Below are 20,144 nucleotides of genomic sequence, written 5' to 3' on the forward strand. Positions count from 1 at the left end.
TTTCACTAAAAAGAACACAGAGCTGATTTTTTAAAAGACAAACACAATCAGGTTAGCAGCTCAAACATCACATTTCCAAATAAAAACAATGGGCTGATAAAGCATAGCATGCATGCTAACTAGTCCCAACATGCATAACACAGATGCACACACTAAGTATAATTTTTAAAAATAAAAATGAAAGTAGTTTCAAAATATTTCGGAAATACAGCAGGAAAACTATCAGAAAGCGTAAAGCCCATCATCAGTTTCAACCTAGGTATACTCCAAAGAAAAAAATTTTAAATACCCTACGATAAAAAAAGCATTGCTAACTGAGGTGGTTTTTTATTTTAAAATATCCAAAGCCCATCTTTCCATCTTTCAAAGCCCATAGTTCCATTTTTCAAACATGTTTAATTTCTCTCCAGAGTGGAATTATTTGTTTCATGCAGGAGAATCAGCACATTTATAACTCTTTAAGTTAAAAAACAAAACAAACAAAAACAAAACAAAACAAAAGAAACAACAGGGAATAAGTTTCACCTAACTCAGTAATGTGCAAGCTCTAATTAATAATCTTAAAGAATGTGAAAAAAAAAACTTTAAAAAGCAAGCAAATAAACAAAACAAAATCATTTCTTTCCTGTAATCCACCTCCGTTTCTCTCTCTGAATGTTTTAAGATACAATTCAGAGACAGAATAAAATTCTTTTCCTTTTCCAAAATAAATATCTAATAGTTACATGAAGAAAAAAAAAATCTTCAATATTTCCTCATTGTCAGCAGCCAAAGAAAAAACAACTAGTAAGAAAGGTCAGCTCCTCCTAAAATTACCAGAATTTGTATTTGCAAATCCTTATTCTAAAACATATTTAAAGTTAAAATCAGACTAAGCTTCTACAACATTCAAGAATAAATCCCAGGAGCGGGGATAACTCCAAGGTAGAGCATTAGACTTCGGATCAAGAATAAATCCCTACTCTACCCTACCATATCAAAAGAAAATCAATCAAATTTTTGAAAAATCACAGAATGGTGGTTCTCTGTTTAATTTTAAGAAAAAAGGTAATCTCAATTCATCCTTTTTTTTTGAGATGGATTCTTGCTCTGTCGCTGAGGCTGGAGTACAGTGGTGAGATCTCAGCTCACTGCAATTTCCACCTCCCGGGTTCAAGCGATTCTCCCACCTAGCCTCCTGGCTAGCTGGGACTACAGGTGCGTGCCACCATGCCCGGCTAATTTTTTCATATTTTTAGTAGAGACGGGGTTTCACTGTGTTAGCCAGGCTGGTCTCAAACTCCTGACCTCGTGATCCGCCCGCCTCGGCCTCCCAAAGTGCTGGGATTACGGGCGTGAGCCACCGTGTGCAGCCTCAATTCATCTTACAGAAAGAAGAAAACTAATTGAGAAGAATAAGTAGCTTAGTGCCCACACGAATCAATACAGGTTGAGTATCCCTTGTGTAGACAGCTTGGGACCAGAAGCATTCAGATTTCAGATATTCTCAGATTTTTGAATCTTTGTAGAATGCAGGAGCATCCCTAATCCAAGAATCCAAAATCTGAAATGCTCCAATGGTCATGTGAGCATGTCAGTACACAGAAAGTTTGGGATTTTGGAGCATTTTGGATTTTCTAATTAGGGATGCTCAATCTGTATAATGAGTAGTTCAATAAATGGGCACAAACAAAATTAGGGAGAAAGCACCCAGAAGCATAAAACAGATATATATGAATAGTAGTTTGAAATTATTTTGAAGACATATATGCAAGAAAATGGATACTTGCCAATAACCTAAGAATACTCTGAAATGTAATTAAGCACTTATTAATAAAATGTTATTAAAGACTTATTGTGATAATAATTTTCAGTAACCACTTATTTATTCTCTTTAGAAAATATATGGATATTGATAAAGATGGGCACATCAAAATGAACAGAAATGTAGGAAATCTGACATAAGTTATTGTAATATATGGCTTTGGAAATAATGTTTTATAACATGTATAATTACAAATGGTATGTGCTGATCTCCATTTTCCTCCTCATCCCTGAAGGAAAAGAACTACAAGGAAAATTGCACTGAGACTATAAATTAAATGAATGTCAGTATGGTCTGAGACAGAAATGGGAATTACAGTAGCTCAGCAAGGACAATCAAATGATACCCTGGATGCTAGCTTAGAAACATACCTTTTGAACAGGAACCGGCTCAGGCTTGGGTGTAGCAGATGCTCTGGGGAAAAAAGAAAGAAAAAGAAAAAAAAAATGAATTTTTATAAACTTGCAGACTTCTTAATGGAATTTTTACTATTATAAGCCTTAATATACTGAATCATTGGAATTTATAGTTTCATAATTCATAGTTTTTACTATTCACAATCTTCCAATTTGTTCGTGTAAATCAAATGCTGCAAGATTCAACATTTTACACACTAGGTATTCAATAGCAGTCTCTGGTTCTCTACGCATTCAACTGAGGAATGACAAACATCAATCCTGTTTGTGAGTGCACCCATGTTTAATCGTTAAGGCTATCCCCCATCTAAAAGGGTAAAGTATAATAAACATGACCTTCTGATCTTTGAGTGGCTCCTCAACCATCTAATCTGACTCCTATCTCCAATAGTATCTGTCTTTTCTCCTAACATCCATGAACAACATCCACAGGATATTGGGTCTCTGTGAAGATGCTGAATACATTCTGGTTGAATTGGGTCAATGAATGAATATTTATTCTGTATTCCTATTCTTAAGTGTTTATGCAAGTTAATACATTTATTTTGCTAAAAGTAAACTGTAAGTTCTTCTACTAGGCTATAATTTCAGTAAAGGCAATGACCATGTCCCATCTGTATATGTATCAGCATAGTGTCTGGAATGTAATAGGTCATCAGTGATGAGTATGTAAAAGAGAGAGTGAAGAAAAAGACAAAAATTTATGTATATATTTCCAAATTCAAATTAATTTTTATTTTAAATATATGCTTTTGTATTATGTTATTATTGTGCCTTTGGTTAGCATGGGCTCAACAGTAACAATAATTAATTTGGAGAAATTATCTCTTATAATCTTAACTATACCCAAGTAAAAGCTATCGTTATTCCTAATTTTTCAGAGAAGAAACCTCAAAAGAAGTGTAGGTAAATTACTTAAGATGGAGCTGAGGTCCACAATTGTTAAATATAACAATATACTGGTTGTATTCAAGGACAGGAACTAAATGACTGGGAAAGCCTCTAACGTTTTAAAGCCTATTTACTTAGTGTTAAGGTATATGTTACGTTTAATATGCCAGTAGCAATTTGATTCCTTTCATACCACACCAGCTGGAGGATAACACATCAAGCACAGAATTCAAGAAATAGAAGCATAGCAGGTAAATACTAAGTGATGATAATTTTAAGCTATAAACCATGAGCTTGTTTTACTTTAAAGACAACAGATCACAAACAGAATACACTAGCACAGGATATTCGGTTTCTATGAGCATCACCTAATAATGAACTCTGATCAACATTTTTAGCAACTGAATTTTCCAAAAACAGTTAATTTGGTTAGCTATGGCAAGCACTGAGAATTGGCTAACCTAATGAGAGGTAGTAATGGATGTTAATATTCAGTTACTGCAATACAGATTACACTCTGTGAAGTTGCCTAACCTTCCATGTGTACTATTTAATAGACAATTTCTCTTTTAGCTTGTAGGGTTATTATAAGGAGCAAAGGAAACAAGTTCAAGTAAAGAACAGTGGAATCCTCCTTTCACAGTGAAATTTCATAGTAAGACAAGGATCTACTCATTAAAACCACCAAGACATTACAGAAAGTTTGCCAATAGGGATGATGGTATCCATTTTCCATCTGCACCCCAAGGTGCAAGGGGTGCTTCTTGTAAAATAAAAGCAATTTGTAAAAACAGGACATGATGTTTAACAGTCATTGGGCTACTAAACTTAGATAAAATGCATATATTCTGTGTTTCTAAAAACAAACCCCTTAGTTTTTTATAGGTGTCAGGCTAATTTAGAGTGTTAGCAATAACAAAAGCATTAGAATGATTAGTTTTCATTAATTTTGGAGTCTAACCTTTTATTTTGTTGAGAAATCATAAAATGAGTCCCAATATATTTTACTAACTGAAAGCTCTATAAAAATACTACTGGAAATTTTCAATTCACACATAAAAATCTAAATCTAAAATTTGAATGTTTATCCTGCTTGCCTTCTGATAAAGTCTCAGAAGTGCAATGACATGAACTAAGACAAGCAAGCAGGGAAAGAGGGGCAACATGCCTTCAAAATCCCAAGGTTGAGTCCATTACACATTAAAATCGCAAACACCTTTTTGCAGAGAAAAAAAAAATGGACTGGCTTATAATTAAATGTCAGATAAAATAACTGACATTAGATGCAATAAAAATTGGTTCTTCTAGTTTAACCACCAAATGAGTCAAAAATCATTTGAAACTTAAAAAAGAAGGTTCCTTAGAGTTACTTTATTATATGCTAATCAGGGGGTTGTCTGACTTCTGTTTGAATATTTATAGAAGCTCATAATTTTGGCCACATAAATTTTGAAACTTCTGCTTAAATGGTCTTCATCTTAGTGTGCTATTTGCTTACTGAAGTAAACAGAAGAAATCAAATTATCCACATTACATTAAAAAAACTGGGAAAAACATTTATAACACACAGTATATGTATATAAAATCTAGGCCAGGTGTGGTGGCTCACGTCTGCAATCCCAGCACTTTGGGAGGCTGAGGCAGGTGGATCACCTGAGGTCAAGTGTTCAAGAAAAGCCTGGCCAACATGGCAAAACCCTATCTCTACTAAAAATACAAAAATTAGCCAGGCATGGGGGCAGGCGCTTGTAATCCCAACTACTCAGGAGGCTGAGGCAGGAAAATCGCTTGAACCTGGGAGGTGGAAGTTGCAGTGAGCCGAGATGGTGCCACTGCACTCCAGCCTGGGTGACAAGAGTGAAGCTCCATTTCAAAAAAAAAAAAAATCTATAACGTGTACTAGTTACACTTTAAAAGATCAGTAAGCTACAAAAATCTTATATTTAATTACATATTCTTATGAGACTACGACTACTGTGGTTCAGGTAATTTAGCATACATAACAAATGAAATCTATAAAACAGATGAATAACAAAGACACTAGTTTTAAAAAGCAATTGTTACTAACTCTCAAGAAACAAAATATAAAAATATACCACCTTTTCCTTAACAACTGTGTACAGATTTTGTTAATGTTAATACATAATGCTTGTGAATACTTCTAAATGTATTCTTCTTCCAGTATTGGGGAAGAACTATATATTAATACAGCTCTTTTGGAAAATGGTATTTGTTGGTTAAAAGCCCTGAAAAAAGATCATGTCCTTTGACACAATAACTTCTGGGAATCTATTAGAAGGAAATAATCTGAAATATGAAAAATACAATGTATAAAGGTATTCATTTGCCACAGTATAATTTATAATAGTGCAAAATTAGAAACACCTATTAAATATACAGCAAAGAGGAAATGATTAATTTTAATATAATACGCTGAAACATTATGCAATAATTAAAATAATTCTTAGAATTCTGCCTTGAATGAGAAAATGCTTACTTTATGATATCAAGTAAAAAAATATATAAAATGACATATATACATAATTGGTAAATGGAAAAAAAACGGATGGAAACACACGAACATTTAGGAGAGGTTCTCTCTGAAAAGCTATTTTTTTCTCTTTTGTGTGTGTTTTCCATATTTTATATAAAACAATGTATGTGTACTACATTTATAATACAAAAGAGTATTTCTCAAAGTATATTTCATGGAAAAGTACTTTCCAAAAACGTAAAAGATTCTGTTATCAAACATATCTGGAAAATATGGAATTAAAGTTAAAAGCATCTTAGCTAACAGGCCTTCTCAAAGTCTTTAAATGCCTAAAGAAGAAAATACTGTGGATTGTTGCCCATGCTCATTTGAAGGAGAACTCATTATTTAGGAAACATTTCTCCAGACTAGAGTTAGGAGGAGAAGAAAAACCCTCCGGGAAATGTCATTTTAAAAAAATATTTAAAGAAAGAGTAAATCTTTGTAAAGTCTGAAATGTTTATTAAGTCTCCTACAAGTGGCTAAAATTAAGGGAAAGAAATATTATAATCTTTAAAATTCTCAAACCCTTTTCTTATATGAATTATCTTTCTTATCAAACTAGTACTTTCTTGAACTTTATGTTTAAAAGACCAAGAGCATAATTTAATCAATGCTTAAGGAGGAAAATCCTATTTCCTTCACCGAAGTGAAATATATCTATTTCTAATATTCCTTGGGGAGAAAATCCTAATATGTGAATAAGGAAACTTATTTCTCAAAATTAGAATTGTTGTAATTGTCTTCCTTTTCTTTTCAAATATTGAGCATCTTTTACTTTAACAATATCATAGATTACATAAAAACAAAAATTTTTAAAGGATGTTTAAAAAATTGAGGTATAACCATGAAAAAAATTCTTCCTACATTTTTCTCTTCAAATCCTGGCAAATATACAATGGGATGACAGACCCCCTTTGAACTACAGTGTTCATCACAAGTCACTTTTGTGTAGTGTGAGCTTCAAACCAGCAGAGAGAGATCTTGTCAATGGCTTTGTGCTATGGGCTCAACAATTTGCTTACTGTTCACTCTCCTGGTGTGAAGCCACTGTTCAGGAGTAAGCCATGATGGTGAGATACCAGCGCCTTAAGCCCAGTAGTATCCTCAGTTCATGAAATTCAAAGAACAAAGCCATCAATGTGGCTAGAACAATCTATCTGAAGTTGATTGACTTCTGTAAAAGTAGTATCCAAAATAAAAATCCCTGATACATTATAACCAGTTTCAGAAACTCTACCTGAACAGTTGAAGGGAGTTTTAAGTGATAACTGACTATATCAAAAACTAAAATTGTGATGTACCAGTTAGAATAACACATAGGAAAAATTATGCCATGAATAAACTGCAGTCTTATCAAGAATTAGATGCAAATGAATCAAGCTAAACTGCATCTTTTGAATACCCAATGCAGTGTTATACTTAAGTTATGTTTTTAACTAATTAATGTAGTTTCCTAAAACTGCTTTATAAAATAACGTTTTTTAGTTAATAAGGTTCTGAATGTTCACATTAGTGTTTAAGAATGAGGAACTAGACAACAGAACTAGAATGATAAAGATTATGCACATTACTCATTATGTCTTGGTGACTCCCTCAAGCATCTAATATACTTAACTCATAAACAATCATACAGAAGAAAAGGAGGGTGTTTGGTTCATCTGCTATGAGATGAGCTCTTATCTAAGTTTCCCACAGCATGGCCATCTTTGGATCCACTGACCTTGGGACCCATAAACACTAGGGTACATCATTAATCACTTTAATTGCAAAGTTGTCAATCTGTAATAACAAAGCAACGCTAGAAGGAAAAAAGTGAGCACTCGAGTGCAGAAGGATGTCTTTCTAAACAGTTTCCTCACACTTTCTTGCATACTCAGCTAGTCTACTGTCCCAAATACTCAAACCTTAAACATTTAATCACTATGGCAATGTATTAGTAGGTTTTTCTAAACGGTTTGAGATTAGTAAAGATTCTATTTCCTATAAACAAAAGTACTAAATAGTTAAATACCAGCATAACACTCTGTGGCTTATAAAGACTGTGCTCTTCACATACACACGCACTCACACATACTCTCACTCCTTTGCTCCATCTTTGCATCTTCTCTATCTTACTATAGGAACTAATATGTACATTTTTTTTTCCTACAGAGAGATAGAAACAACCCATAGCTGGTCAGGCTTTTTGAAGAATCAAAGAAAGAAGGAAAAAAGACAAAGCAGCAGAATTGCTTTAGCCCACGTGAGTACCAGTGGCCCTCTGTGCCTGTGCTTGATTTTAAATTGAGTGTGACTCCAATACATATCCAGAACAGGCAGTTACCATTTCATAATTATAATACTTCTCTAAGTATACCTAATTATAATAATTCTCTAAGAATTATAATTATAATAATTCTGTAAGTAGGGTGAGTGCTTTTCTTGTAATAATCCTTTTCAGGTGGCCATGCAAGTTTATTAGGGTTTGAGAAGAAATTTTCATCAACCAGATATAAGTCAAGCCAGAGAACCAAAGAGAGAAATAAGAGGGTATTAGGGCAGAGTATGAGTGATATCACCCCAATTTGTTATTTTAAAGTTCAAATGATTAATACTTAAATACCTGTAAATCACTAAGAAAGCAAGCATTTTGTCAAGCAGCAAGCAATTCAAGCAAATTTAAATTTAAGTAGTGTAAGTGGAAACAAAGACTAACAGCTGTCTTAGATTTACTCTATGTGCCAGGCACTCAACCACATACCCATATACTATATTTTTCATTTATGATAATCTCATGACTTAGGCATCATTTTCTCATTTTACAGATAAGAAACTCAAACGCAAAGGGGTAAAATTGACAGGCATGCTGGCTCGTGCCTGTAATCAATCCACCACTTTGGGAGGCTGAGGTGGGTAGATCACCTGAGGTCAGGAGTTTGAGACCAGCCTGGCCAACATGGTGAAATCTCATCTCTACTAAACATACAAAAATTAGCTGGACGTGGTGGTGTGTGCCTGTAGTCTCAGCTACTTAGGAGGCTGAGGCAGGAGAACTGCTTGAACCTGGAAGGCAGAGGTTGCAGTGAGCTGAGATCGTGCCACTGCACTCTAACAAGACTCCATCTCAAAAAACAAATAAATGGAAAAACGAACAAATGAAGGGGTAAAATGACTTTATCAAGTCACCCATCCAGTTTGGAGTGGGAGACTAGTTAACATCCCAAATGTTCTCCAAAGACTTTGCTCTTCAGCACAAATTGTTTGAATTTCTAAAATCAGTGTCAACCCAAGCAAAATGGCTTTCCAGTATCACCCTCTCTTCTAACCCCTCACCATGGAGGGGGCCATTTTGTGGGAAGGGCACTTATTCCATATGGGTACAGGTCATCTCTAAAGGTAACCACAATCCAAAATTATACAGAATCGTGTCATAGAAGAAAAAGAATCAACAAAGATGTCATTTCACTCAATGTGCCAAAAAAGAAGTCCAAAACAAAATTCACTGTGGGCACACCCCAAATTGACTTCGTGAACTGGTGATATTCCATGTAAATTCATTTGGTCAAAGCCTCAATCTTCTAAAGTATTCCAACAAAAATACGACAATTTGTTATCTCCGTAGGTATATTTATTTTAAAATATTAGTATATGACATATTTTTAAGAATAAGTGTTTTATATATCCCATAATTTATTTCCATACATCTTTCTTAAAGCTGTTTTCAAATTATGTGCAAAATTTCACAATATTTTACTTGATTTCAGAGGGAGAAAATTTATTGTTGTAATTCTACATTTATTTCCATAGTAACAGTTTTATGAGGGAAAAAAAAATTTCATTTGCCCATTGTGCCTCATTTCCACACTCAAAAATAACTTCAGAATCTTTTAAAGAAAAAAACCCATTTTTCTAAAGAGTATTTGTAAAATTTTTACATCAAAAGAATGAAGAGACTGCATAATTTTAGATGTATTCAAGAATAAAAGAAATTTCAAATTTAAGAGTAATTCATTATTACTATGGAAAAAAATTCATTACAGTGAAAATAGCATTTCAATAAAGAGTTTTCTACAAACAATCTATTTTATATGTCCCACTGTTAAGAAATGGCAAATTTTATTATACAGGGCCAGAGAGTAAATATTTTAGTCTTTGTGTGTCAAATGATCTCAACTATTCAGCTCTGTCACTGTAGAGAGACACAGACAAAACCTAAATAAGTGACCATGGTTGTGTTCCAACAAAACTTCAGTAAAAACAAGTGGTGGGCAGGATTTGGCCTGTAAGCCATCATTTGACAGCCTCTAGTTTCGATTATAACAAACTTTCTAGTAAGTAATTCTACATGATCATGGCTCTTTTGGTCTCTAAACCTCGTAATCATTCTGCACAATGCAAAGCCCTAATTATAATATGTTCAGATACTGATATAAGAAATGAAAGTGAAATGTATTATTCCTTCTGTGGTTGCAGGACACTACCTTTAAATTCTTCTTATCTCCTCTACCTAAAATGTTTACACTGTTTATAACTGTTTAGATGATCCATCTGAACTTCCATATCACCCATTCAAATGAAATTCATACCACACAGCACTGATATTGAAGTTTGGTGAAGGGTCAGATTTAATATTATTGGACTAGAATAATATTTTAAGCACTATTTGTAACTCTGCTAGTCAGCACTGCAGTTCATTTGCTAATAAATGATAAAGAGCGCTAAAAACGTCTTTTATCCCTGCTTCTACATACTATAAATGGAGCTACTAGTAATGATTTTTTTTAAAATCCTAAAAGAACAAGTGAAAAGGATGCACCCTGCATTTTTACGCAAGGGAAGAGACTGACAAGTATAATTCCCTTCTCTCCCATTCTTTTCTACCAAAACTCTCTATTTTTTAACAGTCATGAATTATAGTACCTTTAGGAATGAAAAAAAAAAAAAAAAAAAAGAAGCAGGAAACTGTACTAGAATTGCACTCTCTGAAAACTTACTAAGGTCCAATGGTAGGTAATTACTTCCACTTGATAGATTTTCTCTTCCAACTTCAATCAAGTAGATAAAAAATACATTTTTACCAACATAGTACTTCATTACTAATATAAAAATAATAAAACTTGCAAAGCAAATTATCTGCCTCTGAAAAACTAAAAGTCTACATTTTATTGGCCTTTTCGTAACACTACTAAAATGCCCTTAAAACATATAGTTAAGATTCATATTAGGAGACTAAGCATCAATAACAGAACCATATTCAAAATTCTATTTCACGGGCTTTAAACAATGTATATAAAATTAACTGCTTCAGGAAAACCTTGATAAAGGTCAGATGTTGAATGACGGTCATATACAGGATAAGTGTAGTATAAGTAAGCACAGTTCATAACCTCAAGTTTGACTACTTATTTTTTTCTTCCTTTCCAGAAAAGCTTAGAGCCCTAAAGAGACATAGAGTTCCTGCCTTTCATATTCAGGCCTTCTCTTATGAAACTCTTTGTTGATACAGGAATTCTTTGAGGAACAGAACAAATAGCTGAATAAAGGTTGCATTAGGCACCACATAGTTTATTTGTTGACACGAGTTTATTTGTTACCTCCCTTGCAGAACCTTTTTGAGGATGGAATGAGGTAATTTATGTAACATATCTAGTAGAGTGCTTGACACAAAGTAAGCAGTGATAGATGGCACCTTCCCTGTAAGCAGATGACCTGACTCTGGAGTTCTGGAAATTATTCTGTGGCTGATTATATACTGTTAGAATCAAATTACTAACTGGATCAATTTCAAGGAAAACAATAACAACAAAAAAACCTAGAGATAAGCAAGAAAATATCACTTAAAGAGTACCTACCAAATGTCAATAATTTCACTTGACCCATTATATAAGTTATCTCATTTATTTTTCCTGACAAAGTAGTATGTTCTCATTTTAAATATAGGAAACAGAAGCTCAAATACGCTAATTTGACCAAAACTTAGAATATGAAAGTGACAGAAGCCGGATTAGAACCCAAGTCGTCCGAAGCCTATATGCAGCCCTAACATTCCACCTTCTAGCTGCCTTCCGGAATAACATCAAAGAGAAAGTTATAATATAACTTTGGTAAAGAACTTCAGAGAGTAATGGCTTCAAACAATGAATAACTACTTTCTATTAACAAACAGCTATTCATTTTCAATGACATGTTTACAGAATGTCATTTTCAGTTTAATTCAAGTAAACACAGAAGTTACTCATTGTATATAATATATATATGTCTTTGTGTCGTCAATATATACAGATACATAATATATCTACCTCTCTATAGACTGAACATTTTACAGACTGTACAACATGCATATAAATAAGAGAGTAAGTTCTTCAGAAAATTCCCAATGAAAGCTCAGTAAGTAGATGCAAAAACAAAGAACTGGTTTCAGTCCATTGTTCTTTACTTTTCTGGAAAAGAGGAGTACTTTTTCCCCACAGCAACGGGAAATCTCTAATAATTTCATTTTTCAGCGGGATGGGGTTGGAGGTTCCTTAGTGAGTATCTGCTCTGGTGCTAAATTGGGTGTTCTATTTGATATAGTAACCAGCTTCTGACATTAGTAGTGATGCAGATCACAAGACACCACATCACATAATCTTCTTGTGGGTCTTGAGAAAATAAAGGAAGTGGCATCATGGTCCCCATTACAACTATCGATGGTGACATGCTACCAATAACAGAATAAAATTAGATTTCAGGACCAATGTGTGCCCCATGATACAGGGCGTTGCATACTGAGCATGCAAGATTGACAGAAATAACTACGATGGTTCCTTTCTAATTTTGTTTTGACTACACATTCATATAACTGCGTATATACCTAATCACTGAATAATACATTTTTTATTTTGTTCAGCTCTTTTTGAATCGGCCTGTACTTTTATAAACATATAAACAAACACTCTTATGTTATAGTCAGAATCCAGCTCCTGTCAACCTGTTAATCCTTAAGGATTACTACGGCCTTCTACATTACCAGAAACTATTTAACCAATCAACTTATCATTCCTGACTGATAATTATTTTACTCAGCATCATCACTTTAAGTTCAAGGGCAACACTCGTGCTGTCTCTTTTCCTTAAAATAATTTATTATTTCATTAATTTATTAATTAGTTCCACAAATATTTATTAAACCCATGATACAGAAGGCTCTATTGTAGGAGGTGGGGCAACAGTAATAAAACAGATGGGCTGGGCGCGGTGGCTCATGCCTGTAATCCCAGCACTTTGGGAGGCCGAGGCAGGCGGATCACGAGGCCAGGAGATCAAGACCATCCTGGCTAGCACGGTGAAACCCCGTCTCTACTAAAAATACAAAAAAATTAGCCAGGCATGGCAGCATGCACCTGTAGTCCTAGCTACCTGGGAGGCTGAGGCAGGAGAATCGCTTGAACCTGGGAGGTGGAGGTTGCAGTGAGCCGAGATGGCGTCACTGCACTCCCGCCTGGGCGACAGAGCAAGACTCCATCTCAAAAAAAAAGGGACAAAATTCCTCCTTTGACGGTGCTTATCATCCATTTGAGAGACGCAGACTAACAAGCAAAATATTTCACATGGTAGCAAGTGCCATGGGGCATAATAAAGCAAGACACAGGAAAGGACACACTACTTTATACAAAAGGGTCAGAGAAGGCCTCTCTAATGAGGTGAACTCTGAACAGAAACCTGAAGTATGGAATTCCTGGCAGTCCAAATATCGAGTGCAAAGTCCTGAGGCAGGAATGTACTAGTGGGGCTAGAATGGTTCCAGGAAAAGCTGGGGAAAGCAGTGAGAGATAAAGCTGCAGAGATGGCCGGGGGCCAGAAGACATAAAGTACATGAACCCATTACAAGAACTTGGTCTTTTATTCTGAGTAAGATAGAAAAGTATTTCTAAGGCCGGGTGCGATGGCTCACGCCTGTAATCCCAGCACTATGGGAGGCTGAGGTGGGCAGATCACAAGGTCAGGAGATCTAGACCATCCTGGCCAACATGATGAAACCCTGTCTCTACTAAAAATACAAAAATTAGCCGGGTGTGGTGGCGCACACCTGTAGTCCCAGCTACCCAGGAGGCTGAGCAGGAGAATCGCTTGAACCCGGGAGGTGGAGACTGCAGTGAGCCGAGATTGCACCACTGCATTCCAGCCTGGGCGACAAGAGTGAGACTCTGTCGCAAAATAAAAAATAAAAAAATAAAAAAGAGAAGAAAAAAGAAAGAAAAAAAGAGGAAAGTATTGCTAAATGCAGTACTTCATTTTGGAAGAAGGTTAAATCCAAATCTCAGTGTTAAGCAATAAATTAGCCTATATATATATACACACACATATACATACACACATACATATATATATGATCTGTAAAAGCCTACTTACTAAAAGAAAGGAAGAGAGAAGGAATAAAAACTGCCCCAAATCTTAAATGTATTGTGATGAACAAATAGAAAACAACAAAATATCTAATTTGTCTTCCATCTTTTCAAAGTATGAGACATGCTATTTGATGTCCACCTTTATATGCACCCTGTCCTATGCTAATACCAGAGGCACATCTCTTTTCTATTCCTGTCCAGGCTAAACATGTTAAATGGCAAACCTTTTTTGTAAAGTGAGTATTTTTAAGTATTTCAATAAAATTTAAGGGGATAAGTATTCCAGCACTCAACACAGCCTTATTAGGAAAACAAAGTCAGTCTGCTATCTTGTGTGTCAAACACATGAAATGAGGATTCTTCATAATCTCAACTTAGCTTTTTCCAGTTACGTAACACTTAAAAAATAATTTTGGGTGAGTTTAGATATTTTTAAAAATCTGGATGTATTCAGAGTCAAGGAATTTAAAAATTAGTGATCAAATGTGGTTATTTTAGCCATAGATAGGCCAAGTCTATCCTTGTTTAATAACTTCAAGATGAGCCTTTAATTTCACCTTCATTAAAAAGTAGAATCTTGTCCAACATCCTTATCACTAAATCTCATATTATTAAATTAAGTCAAGGCATTCAAAGTGATAATAATATCTACATCTAAAAACAGGAATTTAAAAGCCAGCTAAATTTTCAAATATTTATTTTTACTACTTCTTATATTATTTGTGATTTATCTCACATTTATACCACCACAGAACTGAAACTCATTCAACTGTTTATTAATATTCTTTATTTTTGTTTATAGAAAACTGAATTTTGTTTATAATAGAAGACTTTTTTATATTACTGTTGATAATTTAATGGATTTTGTTGAAAATTTAAGCTAAATTAGAATTCCAAAGCTTTTCAATATTAACAAAGTATTAGTACCTTTTTCTCTAACAAGGGAACCACAGAAAACATAAATTATATTCTTCTTCTTCTAATACCTTTTCTATGTTACAGTTAAAAAAATCTGAAACCACAGCCAATTAGCAACACATTATGTCTAATTTACCAAAAGGTAAGCTTCTTAAATTCCCAAGAGAATTAATGCACCCTCTCTCCACCACTCTTTGAGTCTAATAGATTAGGAAATGACCTAAAATGCTGCTAAACATACACAAGTCACAACGTATGTTACTACTCATCATGGAAGCTCAACACCCAAACTGGACTATACTTATTCAATGGGACAAATCCACTAAGCAAAAAGCTTGAAAACTGTGGCAATGTGAAATTGCTACAAAAGTTCCTAAATGCTTATTCTCAATTTCAGTGCTTATCTCCCTGCAGACCAGGAACAAACAGTTCAGACTGGTAGCTGTCCAGGACCCACAGATTAAACAGCACTGACCTAGAAAACTGTTTTCACACTTTTATCACAGCAAGTATCAGAAATACATTTTGTATCATTTATCTACCTAATACAAGTATGAAGCAATAACATACATATTTTCCTGTGGAACCCGTTAAAGTATATTATTTTTATTTACAAAACAAAACAAACTAGCTGGGGGAGAGGATGCTGATCTTGACCCAAAAAAAACCTGAATATGTAAGCCTCAGTTTAATAAACACCAACCTTGACTCAAAGGTGGAGATCTCAGAAAGGTCTGGAGGCCTCAAAGGTCACATAATAAACATGATGACTGGCTAATAGGGGTCACAAACGAATTGCAGTGAAAAAGCCCATTCATAAAATACTATTAAACTATTTTTAAACTATTTTAACTTTTAAAAAATTCTGCATGCAATAATACCTCAAAGACATAAAATAAGCAGATCTACCAACAACACAATAATTAACACAGAGCTCTGGCTAGGACATGTCTGTAAAGCTCATCGTCACCAAATTTGCTTTTGACATAATCAAAATTACTGAGAAGAATAGAAATGCTGACCATAGATTACTGTATGTGTTGTGCCAACAATAACATCCTGTAGCAAGTGCTTATAAAACTGAACTAGACAAGAGAGATTTCCCCTATTTGGCCATGAGTAAAAATGTGAAGACACTGATGCCTATCTCTTAAGATAAATAATCTGAAAAGTATTAGATTCCTTGGTAGGAGAAAAACATACCCTCTAATCCGAGTCTTCCTTACTTTGGCTCTAAGGATCCCCTAAAAGACTGCCAGAGAATGGGAATAGCAGATTCCTGTCATATTAATTTCCTCTTTTATTAGAGTCACGGAAAGATCTGAGACGTTGCAAAGGATAATAACCAGTGCATAGAAAAAAACACATGTTCCATGCTGTGATCTTTAAAAAAATTATGATAAACGAAAAAGCACGTATATAACTCTAGCATCAAAGTTACTGACTCCTTTCAAGATAATGATCCGTTTCTCCCAGAATTATTTTGTAACTCTTTTGGCTGCTTTTCTAAAATGTTCTTGCTGAATACCAATGGTGAGTTTTTAATTCAAAAAACTTTCCCTTAATTAGCATCGTCTAACTGGAATAAGCTGTATCACTGTATCAGGGGTTCTTGAGGAGGGGGAAGGATGAATTGGCCCACAAGATCTCTTCAAGCCCAAGGGAACTTGAATAATAGCACTACCACACAGCCTGTATCATGCAGTGTTCTTCCTCATTCTGAAAATCTGTCTATATTAGTTAATTATTTTATTTTTCTCAGGAGCCTATTATTTGTAACAAGGTGGAAGGAACTCAGCACAGACTGGCAAATAAACCTGACACTAATACTGACTTCAAAGACAAGCAAATCATAGGTACATTTTTAAAAAATCATCTAAGTCAGCCGGGCGCGGTGGCTCATGCCTGTAAACCCAGCACTTTGGGAGGCCGAGGCGGGCAGATCACGAGTTCAGGAGATCAAGACCATCCTGGCTAACACGATGTAAACCCCGTCTCTACTAAAAATACAAAAAATTAGCCGGGCGTGGTGGTAGGCGACTGTAGTCCCAGCTACTCAGGAGGCTGAGGCAGGAGAATGGTATGAACCCAGGAGGCAGAGCTTGCAGTGAGCACTCCAGCCAGGGCAACACCAAGACTCAAAACAAAACAAAACAAAACAAAACAAAACAAAACAAACACCTAAGTCTTAGCCAGGTTAATTTGATATGAAGTATAACACAGCCTCAAAAATGTCTAGTATTCCAGAGCTAAAAACAGACTGCCCAGATTCTAACCCTAGCTCCTCCATTTACTAGTTGTTCAACCTGGGGCAAGTTACTTAACCTCTCTCAGTTTCCTTGTCTGTAAGATGGGAACAGTAATAACAAGGTATTTATAAGAATAATAATAAGGTACTTAGGACACTAAACCCAATACTGTTTTGTGAAAGCCACCTCACCAGACTTATTTCAAAAAATGTCAGTTCTTGGCTGCCATAATAATGGGAGAGTATGGGAATAATGAGAAATGAAATAACTCAGGTCCAAATTATCCATAATATATAAAATCACCCCTAAGTTCCTAGAGTGAAACTAAAGTCCACCTGTCTTCTAAACAGTTTTCCCAATTAGCAACAACCAGGGCTTGGTGGCAGCTACATTAGTTTCTGTAAAGTTCAATCAAAGAGAAAGCAGTTATATGCTGAGTCACCAAGGTGAACTAAATGACTCCTTTTCTGAATTCCTCCCAGGCCCTTCACTGAATCCTAGGTACAAGGACAACACCTAGGATCACCATAACCTAGAATTACATGCATTTGTCCCCAAAGGCAATGTTTGGGGGACAATGTAGGCCTTGGATGCTTCTGAGCCATCACAATGATTGGCAATGGAGTCCACGTAGATAAGAAACAGTCACAGTCTGGCCAGAGAAGAAGCTTTGCTCCTAGTCCCCACAAAAAAATCCAACATATTAAAATTTTCTCTACAAGTGCTTCCAACTATTAAGCTCTATGAATAAAAATAGTTATGATGACACAAATAGCCAGTGCCAAAAACACATATATTACTGTGTATCCAACATGTTTCTTCCTTTTTCATTTGCATCAATGGTTATAACCCAAAGGCCTAGTCATAATGGCAATAAAATACAATAATTACAGAACAGAGTAGCAGCTGCATTCATGGACCACACCCAAGGCTGTGGGTGAGCTGCATACCACAATTAATGTTGAGATCCATATTTGAGGAAAATTGGACTTGCATTATAATCTTTGTTCCTGTTTCGACATGCACAACATCTAAGAGTTTGGCTTTCAACCATGGCCTTGTTTTCAGCCGTCTGTCACATAAAATTTCAATTTAGCATCTCACTGATCTGTTTTCTAGGGAAACTACCCCAAAGCAAACACTGGCATATGCTGATGCTTCAGTGTTCCAATGAAAACAAGATGAAGCATGATTCGCTGCTCTTCTTGTTGAATCTGTGCCTTATGTGAGTTCTAAAGAGATCAGCAGTTAAATGTGCTAGAATATTGATGAGTATGGGTAGAAGACAGAGTTATAGAAGAAATGTTTGACAGTAAAGCAGTCTTGTAAAAATAGCACTAGATAGAAGGTCGGGTTCAGATAATTACAACTTTCCATCTCAGAGCCACCAAAAACATCTGTTATAACCTAGATACTTGCTGTAGCCTATGTTCAATAAAATTGGATACTAAGAAAACTAGACTAGTTTCTGAAATTTCACAAAATTCTCAGAAAAGGCTTGAGAAATCAAAGGATCATAATAAAATCTTTTTTATTTTTTTCAGGTTTCATGATAGAAAACAGTAAGTTGGTCGATGTGAAACTAATCACAATTTCTTACTAGGCTAATCAAAATCCTTATCCTATATTTTCTTTAGTTTACCAAAAATAATGAGCATAAAAACTTAGTCAACTTAAATTTATCATTCCTATAGCTGAAATGCTTTAGACAAAAAAAATTATCATAACTACTTTCAGAGGTGACCCAACACACGGTTTCATTAAAAACATTTAAGATCAACATCTACTTAACATAACTTAGTTCTGATTAAATTTTTTACTAACCACCCCTCCCCAACACACACACAAAAAAGACCATGACAGTTCATTTTACAGAACAGTGGAATAAGGAACTGATTTATTAATTCACCTAGAATAAAAAATAAAGCAACAAGAAAAACCAGAAAGCCCACATTTTTATCCCCCAACAATGTTAGTATTATAATTCTTAGTCATATTTGACTATAATTCAAGGTTCAGTATATAACACAAATAAAAGCAAAGCTTCTCTGGTTAAAATACAAGTATAGGCAGAAAACTCAGAATGTACTCTACTAGGCTGCTGTACCACCACCTTAGGATACCTCAAGACAGACTCTGATATAGTTGAACACTCATATATAGACAGGAAAACAGAAATTCAGCAAGAATAGGTTGACTATTATTTTATTGCCCATTCTACCACACTTAAATGCTAGCCTTTTTTTTTCTATGCCTAGGTCTGCTCATTTGAGAGATGGCTATAATGATTTCCATGCATCTACTTCACCATTACAAAGAGACAGCATAATATCAAGAAAATAAAGAACAGCATGAATTTTACTTAGAGCCAAGCAAGACTTAGGTCTCAACAATTAACTTGCCCAAGTTAGTTAACTTCTTTAAATTAGTTTCCTCATCTATAAAGAGGTTAATACCACCTACCTCACAGGGTTATCCCAAAGATTAAATGAAGAAATCTATGAAAATTATCTTACCCTATACCTATACCTTGTAGTTAATAAAATAACATAGAATTGGTACAGGATATCCATGTATTTACAATATGAATCTTTTCAATGTTACAATCATTATATGGTACTTTCATGGGGAAATTCATTATTAACAATTTATCTCACTATTCTGGCACTTCAGTAGTGGCTGAAATAAAAGATTTAAATGAAAAAGGTTATAAACTAAAGTTAAAAGCACAAGGATTCTTCACACTAATATTCAATTCTATCAGACCACAATTCTATAATGAAATAACAATTGACAAATTTACATACATCGCAGAGTAAGTTTTTCTCCATTTATATACAGATGCTTCTAGGCTAACGATGGGGTTATGTCCCAATAAACCCATTTTTACTTGGAAATATCATAAGTAAAAAATGCATTTAGGCTGGTGTGGTGGCTCATGCCTGTAATTCCAGCACTTTCAGA

The 20,144-nt window shown here is 34.8% G+C and overlaps 1 protein-coding gene across 19 annotated transcripts in view; it reads right to left on the reverse strand.

The window, feature by feature from the left end:
• LOC105479611 (PDZ and LIM domain 5) overlaps positions 1–20,144 on the reverse strand; it is a 217,707-nt gene that overhangs the window by 89,679 nt on the left and 107,884 nt on the right. For all 19 annotated transcript variants that reach the window (XM_071093301.1, XM_011737639.3, XM_011737638.3 and 16 more), the window contains one exon: positions 2,176–2,218. In XM_071093301.1, the coding sequence (XP_070949402.1) occupies positions 2,176–2,218 (43 nt within the window). The remainder of the gene's footprint in view (positions 1–2,175; positions 2,219–20,144) is intronic.

The sequence above is a fragment of the Macaca nemestrina genome, chromosome 3, assembly GCF_043159975.1.
Source record: "Macaca nemestrina isolate mMacNem1 chromosome 3, mMacNem.hap1, whole genome shotgun sequence".
Taxonomy (NCBI): Eukaryota; Metazoa; Chordata; class Mammalia; order Primates; family Cercopithecidae; genus Macaca; species Macaca nemestrina.